Source organism: Phaseolus vulgaris, chromosome 9 (genome assembly GCF_051622355.1).
Source record: "Phaseolus vulgaris cultivar YP4 chromosome 9, ASM5162235v1, whole genome shotgun sequence".
In the NCBI taxonomy this organism is placed as follows: Eukaryota; Viridiplantae; Streptophyta; class Magnoliopsida; order Fabales; family Fabaceae; genus Phaseolus; species Phaseolus vulgaris.
In genome coordinates this window covers 21,777,079-21,787,308 of record NC_143506.1, presented here as the reverse complement: position 1 = coordinate 21,787,308, position 10,230 = coordinate 21,777,079, and the positions used below count along the sequence as shown (strand labels likewise).

The 10,230-nt window shown below is 31.3% G+C and overlaps 1 protein-coding gene across 8 annotated transcripts; it reads right to left on the bottom strand.

Moving 5' to 3' along the window:
* Nucleotides 1-686: 686 nt before the first annotated feature.
* On the bottom strand, nucleotides 687-8,129 carry LOC137820460 (PHD finger protein EHD3-like). 8 transcript variants are annotated; one of them, XM_090295201.1, is made up of 8 exons: nucleotides 7,971-8,129; nucleotides 7,255-7,608; nucleotides 5,646-5,825; nucleotides 5,208-5,543; nucleotides 3,589-3,678; nucleotides 3,414-3,458; nucleotides 1,359-1,903; nucleotides 687-1,243 (listed from the first exon to the last, which is right to left on the bottom strand). In XM_090295201.1, exons 2-8 carry the CDS (start codon nucleotides 7,525-7,527, stop codon nucleotides 1,036-1,038), a joined length of 1,677 nt encoding a protein of 558 aa, XP_090151327.1. In that variant the 5' UTR covers nucleotides 7,528-7,608; nucleotides 7,971-8,129; the 3' UTR covers nucleotides 687-1,035. The 8 variants fall into 8 exon arrangements, with proteins under 8 accessions (XP_090151327.1, XP_090151328.1, XP_090151329.1 ...); XM_090295202.1 differs by having other exon boundaries at nucleotides 7,878-8,005; XM_090295203.1 differs by lacking the exon at nucleotides 7,971-8,129 and adding an exon at nucleotides 7,718-7,938.
* Between the last annotated feature and the right edge of the window lie 2,101 nt (nucleotides 8,130-10,230).

The following is a 10,230-nucleotide window of genomic DNA, read 5'->3' as shown; positions in this document are numbered from 1 at the left end:
AAAGACTTATATTTGTATATGTTTATAAATGTATAAATAAATGCATGCACGAGTGGTGAGTTAATGCTTAAATTTTTGAAATACTAAATATATTATATTTTTATCATGTAAAACCGAGTACATTAATTTAATATTTCAAAATAGAATTTATTTGAACTATTAAAAATACGTTAGTTTTTAAAAATACAATAAAAGATAATATGGTAATAGAATAGTAAAGCTATAGACGTCTGAAAAATAATACCATTTATTTTTTATTTACAAATTTCACTTTTTAATTTTTTGAAAAAAGATAAACTGAAATGGTTTATAGATGCGATGCGATGTCAGTAAAATAGTTTTCTTAATAAAAGTTTTGCATGGAGAGTTTACCAACTTGAGTTTGGTTTTATTTAGAATTGTTGGGCTAGTTTGGCATTTCACTCTCAAGGACTTTCACTATCAAGCACTTAAAATCGCATTTACATGGGTGCTGGTTAGTTCTCCTTAGTTCTTTTGGTGGAATTTAATATTTTTAAAATTTAGAAACCGAAGCAAGAATTTAGTTTGGATGTAAAAATACTGAAATGACATTCATATTGAATTTTGAATTCTAAAACATGGTGGAAAAACTCTTCATTCTTTCCATTTTCTAGGTAACAGAAAATGATTATGCAACCTGGGGTAACATTGGCTTACAATCTGAATGAAACAAGAATAGCAGCCAAATAAAATTCATATAAACCATGTTGATAAGTAGTATCTGACCTACTCACTCTCACAAATGGCACTTCCAATTACAATACATCAGTTTCAGATTATGCCTTGAGCTCTTTAGCCTCTATACTCATGTATCAAAAAAGTCAGCAGATCTTAATAGTTTTACAGCCTACCAAAATATCAGCCATTCAAAAATACAGAAAATGTAAAATAAGGGGTATTATCAGTCAACAAATAACTGGAAGGTTAACAAAGACCACCACAAAATTCATGTTGTCTGCGACTCAATTTGGATTGCAGCCTCTTTCTCCTCAAAATTCAGGGAATTGGCTGCGGTTAAAAGCATGTCCATTGCACCACCTCTTTCCAAATCTCTTGCTCGTTTATTTCTGTGTTTCTTTTCACGTTTAGCATTTGGCTTAGCAGCAGCATGATCCCTTTTTCTGCCTGGCTCGTTACATTCATATGCCTTTTTAGCCTTGTGAATTGCTTGTATCCCAGCATCACAGAGTCTGCAGAACCATTTCCCGCTTGGAATAGAAGCCTGTGGAGGTGTCAAACAATAGATGTGATATCCACGATCACAACCATCACAGATAACAATCTGATCATCATCTCGATCAATTAAGCAAACAGAGCATAAACAAGAAGGGCAGTACCAACAGTGACCATATGACTTTGCCTGCTTCTTTGTTAAACACCTTACATGGTAGTACTTGTTGGAGCAAAACCTATGGCCACATACTCTTATCTTTTTTATCTTTTTACCATCCACTTCATTTCTGCAAACTTTGCAAATGGGTGTTGTTTTCTCACCTACAGAAACTTTAGTCCCACCAGAGGAGCACTTTGAATTTTCTTCAAGTTCATTTTTTGTTTCCTTAATTGTAGGAAAGCTTTCATCATCAGTTATGTCATTTGGAGTCTGTTCATCATTTAACCTTTCACATAATACACAATTCTCATGTGGAGATCCAAGCCCATTAGCAGTACACTTGGCACAATACCAGCTTTTGTGGGGTATTATTTCTTTCACTGCCGGCTCAATACAGGACACATGGTATATCTCCTCACATGAATCACAAACTAAACAGTCTTTGCCATCTGCCTTCTCTCCACAACGGCTGCAACTTCCGGTTTTGCACATAGCACATTCTTGCGTCTGTTCTGGTTCCATGTGAGAGCCAAATTCTCGGTTGCAGGACTGTTTGAAATGACAAAATTAAAACAATTTTCAAGGCCATTTTAATAAATATTTCAAGAAAAACTCTAATAGTACCAAATAAAATTAGTATCGATATATGGCAAGGATTTTCAAGTGTAACATTCCAAACATTCATAGGAAAAGTTTGCAAAATCTAGCATGTTTACAGATAGGACTTTCAGCAGAAAAATATTACATAACCAAACAAGTCCCCCTTCCAATCTTATTTTACCAAATCCTTAAACGCCACAGGAAACAGTATATGCATTATGAGTGTCTCATTCAAAGATCAGAGAATTTAATGGTTAAAAATTCCAATATGTAGGGTTTAATTTTTTTTCATTTGTAACAAATACTATAATCACGGTTGCAATCCATTGTCCCTGATAATAATATATATATTTGAAATCAAATAGATACAATCACAGTTGTTAGCACCACTTACCATAAGTGTGATCTTAAATTTCTAGTATTCTATCCATCTTAGAAAACTTTGACAAATAAAGCTGAATTAGACCATGATAGCCAGCCAGGCCTTGAGAGCAGCAACCCCAATTGGTTGAAAGCTTATGTTGAGTAGAATCTGGGCTATACAGATGTAGGGTAGTATTATCAAGAGGATCATTAGGCCTTCCATCCTGCATTGGATTGGACATGAATGAAATGACCCTAATTTAGCCTGTTCCTTATTTTCTTTCTGCTCTAGCATTAAATTAGGGTAATTTCATTCATGGTCAATCCAATAGCGATGACTTCTTTATACTAGAAGACATAACGGTCCTATTGATACTACCCTACACTTGAGCAGCCCAGATTCTACTCAATATAAGCTTTCAGTCAATTGGGCCTGTGAATGTTTCTTTTGGACATGCTTCTCTCAAGGCCTGGCTTGGCTATCAGACCATTTCACAAAATATTTAGTTAACTATAATATTTTCAGCATAATTATTGTTTGTTCACACATGGGGATATAACTATGCTTTCATGCTTCATACCATAACATTTTCCAAAAGATAAACATTCATATAACCAAGAAAATTCTGGTCTATGACAAGCAAAACAGACAAACAAAAGCTAATTAACAGAAACAGAGATTCCCCACTCCAAGAGTTACAGCTAAAATGAAACAGAGCAAGAAAAGGAAAGATGATTTTGGTCTCTGCAGTTATGATGCTGGTCACAGCTACAATTAAGAATCAACTGCATCTATCTCCACCATGGCATGAGCAAACTTTCTTCCTAAACTTTTCTTTGATAATCCTTTTCAAATTTTATACATTGATATAACTATCTGATTCCCAGCCATCAAAAGGTAAGACGAATTGCATTTACAGTATTACTTCATATTTTCTAAAAATAGAATCTCTCCAATAAATTGTATGTATCACAACACAAACAAACTGGGTCTTACTATGTCATAACATAAAACAAATTTTGAAGGCAAGTATGAAAATCTGACAACTTCATGATGATCTAAAGAAACATCAGATCAAAGTTTCAAAACTCTTACCGGCTGCTTCCCATCTTGAAATGTGCTTGGTGCTGAATCTCCTACCTAAAGGTAAAGAAAAATCAGGGTTTGTATAAAAGGAAAGCAGATAGTAACATACATAGGAAGAACAAAATAAAATCCAGAAGCAAAACAGGTCATGAAACTTAAAGAGCTTTGACAATGAATTTGTTACCAGCTCAGAGTAGGAAGTTGTTGACATGCTGGATAGGCTCTTGGCAAGAGCAACCATCTCGTTACCAGTGTCTTGAAGCTTTCTCCAAACCTAAATGTTTAATTAATACAAAAATAACAACCAGAGACTAAAATGCTTAGTTTGTGCAATGGTTATACAATGTAATACACCAAACAAACCATAAACAAAATTATGGCAGAGTTCTGCAAGATATGACCACAGGCCACAGCTCACATCAGGAGGAACTTCAGATAAAATAAAACAAAAGAACAATATTTCAAAATATTAGCTAAAAATTAATAAATACAAATATGACCAAGTTATCAGGGAAGATTGCAAGGTTGTCATCAAATTGAGATTCAAATAACGAATTGCTGGGCCAATTATTAATCGTGAATCATAATTTGTACTGAGATAATAACTTGAAATATATCATATAGATTATATATAATGTTCCATATAATAAATTTAAACTATAGACAGATAAAAACAACTTAACCATAAGTCTCAACATACAAAATTATTAGTTACATTATATTTGAGTTCGTGAAGCCTCCTCTATTTCATATTTCAGTTAAATGGACACGGAGCAATGTAATAACCAAATAAATTGCATACATTGAATGAGCGGATGACAAATAAAGTAGAGGGAATGTGGAATAATCAAATAAGATAAATTCAAAATTGCTCCTTGAATTCCTTTTCCTGGAACAATTTAAGATTATATGACTTCGCAATTTCTTTCAATGAGAATTGATGAAAGCAAAAAAATATAATAATGAATTATTGAATCGTGTGATTCATATTTGATGATACAAACTTGCACAGATTCATTCGTGTATATCATAGGATACAAAATCATTTAAGAACTTCCTATGATACAAAATTGATAGGTAGCTGACTCAAGATTCAAATCAAGAATCCTAAGATTCTTATAATTGAGATTAAGAACTACTAGATCCAAAATCATAACTATTGATCGAAAAGAAAAAATGTACATAACATGCACACATGAGCCCACCCAACCAACATGAAAAAAGAAGATCAAGAAACTCAAAAGTAAACATTTGAAAGCACCATAGCGTACAAATACAAGTACAGACCATAAAAACTAACATTATTTTGTCAACTATGCACACTTGCTCAGTTGCACACAATCCTCCACTGCCTCCTTTTTTATAATATATATATATATATATAGAGAGAGAGAGAGAGAAAGAGAGAGAGATTATCATAAATAATCAATTTTTCAAAATCTAAACCAAACAACCTGACACCACAAAGATTTTACAAACAAATTATTTGTTAAAATATGAAATTATTTTGTCCTTCTTTCAAGTTTAACTGAAACCAAGTTTGCAGTCAAAAGAAATGATCTGTTCACTGCAGAGTTAAGAGCTGATCAAACTCAACATTTGATGGCTAAAATCTTCATGATTGAAGTTCCATTAATTAACATATATAGAATAAGAGCAATATTACATTGATAACAATATTGCGTAAATATTAGCTACAAGACTTAGAACTCAACATCATGGTTCTAGGTAAACCAGATATGTGGCCATCTAATATTTTTAAATTGTACCAATCACCATATAAAAAGAGTCTGCATAATTTACCTGTTGAATATCTGACAAGAAGAGTGCTGGGGATTGTTCATAAGCTTGCTCCTTCATCCTTGAGTTCATGATGGTAAAGTCAAATACACTTTCAGGCTTCATTCCCGGGAAATTTTCAAGTAAAGCCTTACACAATAAACAGAATTTTTCTGAGGTTAAGATATTATAGAGCACACGCTGACACATCTCAGTCACACCATGGTCAGGTAATTCACTGGAACATCCATTACACATGTCATCTGCATGTCCATTAGCTTCCTTCCCTGTTCTATGAGAAAGCCGCTCAGATTGTGAATAACAACATTCTTGACCATCCTTTTCAATTATAAAGGCATCCTGCATACAAAATAAGAAGGGACATAAACCAAAACTGGCCAAATAATACTTTTAGATAAGTTGAGCAAGCAGTATACATATTGTTCCAACTGAATAACCAACCATAACAGTAGTGGCATGATTATGTTTTGGATTAAGTGCTTCCCTAATGCACCCCTCCACACCGCCATTGCCATCACCTAATGACTGATATAAATGCTGCAGTACAATATTTCCCCACTTTCCTTGGGAACAATCATCTGATGTATTTCCTAAAGCTAGATCACACGGTTTCTTCACACCCTGCAATAAAATAATAATACTCAAAATACAGTATTGAAGATATCACCAAGAAACAGTATTTATTGTACTTCAGAACATTTATCTACCAGGGTGAGAGTCATCCCATGCTGTATTAATACTGAACTAAAAAAGATAGTTCTATCGTGTGTTACCTACCCTACATTTAGCATCTCAACCCTAGAATACAAAAATATTATGCACACCAATATGGTATCATTTTATAGTTAACCTGGATGTTATCTGATTATGAATGAAATCATTAAAAGTTGAGCCATTATACAACTGAAGAAGTTAGCCCCTTGCACAACCAAATTTCAACATAAACCACTATGAATTTGACACAGTAAACTGCATCCCTTGCTTTTTAAATATATAGCACATAGGTTGCAACTAGGCTGACTCCATTTTTAGTACAACCAGAATAAATGTGTAGATACAGGAGGATCTTTTCATAGCAATGCCAGACACGAATAAAGCAAAGTTAGTAAATTAGTCCTCTTGTCATCAAAGTCCATGGATGGTCCATGATCAATATGTTCTTATATATCCTTTTTATGTGGCCAAACATATACTTATCTTAAGTTGTAACTTGACTCCATTTATCAGCATAATAATTATAACCAAAATAGCATAGGTACATGATAATCTACTCATAGAAAACAGAACACATAGAATATAGTAATATAATGAACCAGAGTTTTTGTGAGTGAATGTTTCCATAATTATATTTTTTTTGTGTCATTCAATTTAAAGATTTAAATTGAACTCACATTAACCCAAAGTAACCAATATGTCAATCAAATGTATTACATCTCATCTACTGAAATAGCAAATCTTTATAAGCATACCCGATATACTGAAAGATATATAAAGGGGATGACAAGTAACTCCACAAATCATCTAAAAAATAAGGGCATCAATAAAAAAATATGTACATAAGTTGCATTGACTTCAAATTAAACATTAGCCTTTTTCCATATGATATTTTTGTCGTGTATCAATCGCACAGCTTTATAAATATTACCTGATTTCTATGTCTCTGCAACTAACCAAAAACCTAAAACCTGATTCATTAGCACACAACCTAAAGAATAAGAAACCAAAGACTGCTCCAAATAACCTGAGAAGGATGAAACCTCTTCATTTTTTCCCATTGATGACTAAAACAACCATAACTAATTACTAATGCCCACCCAAAAAACAACTAGCCAAAATTACTTGTTGCAGGCACTGAATGTATCTTACAAGCTAATGAACAAATTTTTAGGTTTTACTCATGTGTGCCTTTTCCAATTCATGTCAACACAAAACTAAAATCCTAGAAGGAAACTACTCAATGAATCCTGAAAAATATAAGCAACAAATAGCATACAGAATATAGCAAATCCCTTAGAGAAATTGACAAGTCTCAACAAAGAGGATAGAAAACCTGATCTGCTAATCGACTTGCAGTTGTCATGCCTGCTCTGCATTGTTCCTGAATTTTGCCTCTTGAACTTGACTTCTTACGCCTCTTATAAGTTCGCAAACATTCCACTCCACCAGAGCCACCTTTATCTCCAACTGCCACCCCATTACTAAAGGGTTCACTTCTCAAGACCCTAACCTCTCCAGCAACAACATTTGCATGAGCAATTGCCACCTCGCCATTCATGGCTTCACTGTTCAAAATGTTGCCCCTCTTCAGTGACACAATTCTCATCTTTAATTGTCATCTGACTCGCGTCACTATTCATGCCTTCATCTTTAAAACACTGGACTCGTTCATCACATTTGGTCTTATCTGCATAGCTTCCATCCTCAGTCCTCATAAAGGAAAAAACAATACAAATAACAACAATAAATCGCAGTACAAGAACAAAATTAGGGTTTTACAGTTCCCATCGGCCAACCTTCAAAGATCCATAATTTTGTAAGGATTTGGATACCCAAATACCTCTAAACCCTCAAAAAAAACTATTAGAAGTCAAAAACACTCCACACAGTTGCCCCCAATAAATGATGACAGTTAAAAAATAAAAACAAAAACTGCAAGTTGGAGGAGGAGGTTACAGCGGTGGAAATCTGAATTGAAGTGCAGTAACTACTCTGTCATATGTGAGTGTGTTAATCCAAAGAAGAAGAAGAAGAAATGTATATGTGTACCTTAGTAATTTCGAAAACAAAAACCAAACAGACGCGGTCTTCCCAGTTTCCTTCCCACGCTTTGTCTTTGTTACTGCTTTATCAAGTTTGTTGTCTTACTTCATTTTTTGTCTCACTATTGTTAATATGTTTTCTAAACATTTTCTCATTATTGTGGGCGGAAACAGAGGTTTCAAACCCATGTTACTTTGTAATTATATTCTCTGTTATTTTGTCCAATATTTTTTTTTATTAGTTAAATATATAATATTTTTAATTTATAATAAAATATATTAAATTAATGATTCAAAATAATTTATTATTTTTCTAAAATATTATATAATCAATTATTTAATTAAATCAAATTTAACAAATAGTTAAAAAAAATTTAAAAAAAATGAGAAAGAAGAGATGAGAAAGAGTAGTATAATGATTTAAAATTAAAAAAAAATATATCAATAGAATATTTATCATCTTGTTCATTTTTTTATTTATTAATTTTATAATTATTTTTATTTAGTAAGGTATCTTTAACTTCATCTTGTTTATATTTATTCCTTAATCTTATAATAATTTATAGTTAGGTATTTCTAATCTTATTCTGTTATATTTATGTATTCTCCAACTTCATCTTTTTACTTATTTAATTATAATTACATGGTTAATTTTATTTGTTCAGTATTAATAATGTCATTTTATTTAATTATAATTATATGGTGAAGTGGTGTGACTATCTTGTCACCTCCACCTTATTCACTTTCTCCGGTCTAATTATCTTCATCCTTTTTATCTTGTCTTTTCAATTCTTTTTTTTTTCCTTTACTCTTTGTTTTTTTTTATTTTTACAACTCATCATTAGTTGTATTCTTTTCTTTTCCTATTTGAAGATAACATTTGCACTTATTTAACTACTTTGTTAAATTTTTGTATATTGGTAATCCTCATTGAGTTCTCACCATAATTTAATTCCTAATTCAAGTAAAACTTATGTATAATTCTGAAATCTACTCATATAAATATTGTTTCTAAAAGAATCTTATTAAAAAAATCTACTCTCAATTTATAATTAAATAACAATTATTTATATAATATTTAGAGTGTTACAATTACTCATTTAAAGGCTTACAATATTTAGAATTTTGTTGTTACATCTTTACTACAAAGAGTTCATGAAGAAAATAAAATGAAGGAACAACTTCAACTATCACAAATCCAAAGTAAATTACTATATTTTTGGTAAAATTGAAAATTACATAATTGCCAAAAATGTGTGGAACTTTAAAGTTACTATATACAGTGAAGTAGAGAAAAAACAAAATTTCAATCCTTACAAAGAGATTATGATAAACATGAGATGAGATTATGACTAACTCGAAAAGTGTTATATTTTACTTATTACTCACCTTGTTAATAAAATGAAGATATATGGAAACAAAATATTTGACAATAAGGTGTTGGAGAATATATTATATACATTTTCGATCAAATATATATGTGGTGACTACAAAAATAGAGTCCAAAATAGAATCACTATGTTATAAGCAAAATTATAAAGTAACATTGAAAGTCATATAATAAGAACACCATACAAAATATAAGATAATTAAAGAGACATTGAAGAATCAAGTGAATTTCAATAAGATAGTAGAACCTAGTTAAGGAGGATTTAGTACAGGCTGTGAAGATTTTAATAGTACAGGCCGTGGTTATTTTAGAAGAAAAATATATGGTAATTTCAACCAACGAAGAGACAACAATTTCATATCATCTATTCAAGGAAAAAACTGACAATAAGTTTTGGTATGTTAATCGTGGAACTGGAACAGGTAGAGGTGATTGCTACAATCAATATCTAAATATCAAATGTTTTTCCAAATGTTTATTTTTCTAAAAAAAAAAATAGAAAACATATTTAAAAACAAAGAAAATATTTTTGAATTTTTTTATTTGGGTTGACAAAAATAAAATTTGGTCCTGTATATTTATGTTCATAATGAAAAATTAAAGTTGATGTAATTCTAAAATGTTAAACTATTTGAAAAAAGTTTTGACAGTATGAAATAAGTTTTTTTGAAAAAAGTGAAACTAGAATATTGAAAAAGTGAATAAAAAAAAATAGACCTTGTTTTTAAGTATTTTTTTTTCATAATAAAAAAACCAAAAATCACGTAGTTTTAGAGGTTAAACTATTTAAAATGATTGAGATTTGTATTAATGCGAGCTTTTGAAAGAAAAAAAACCAAAAATTCAAAAAAATTACTCTTGTGTATTTCAGTTCATA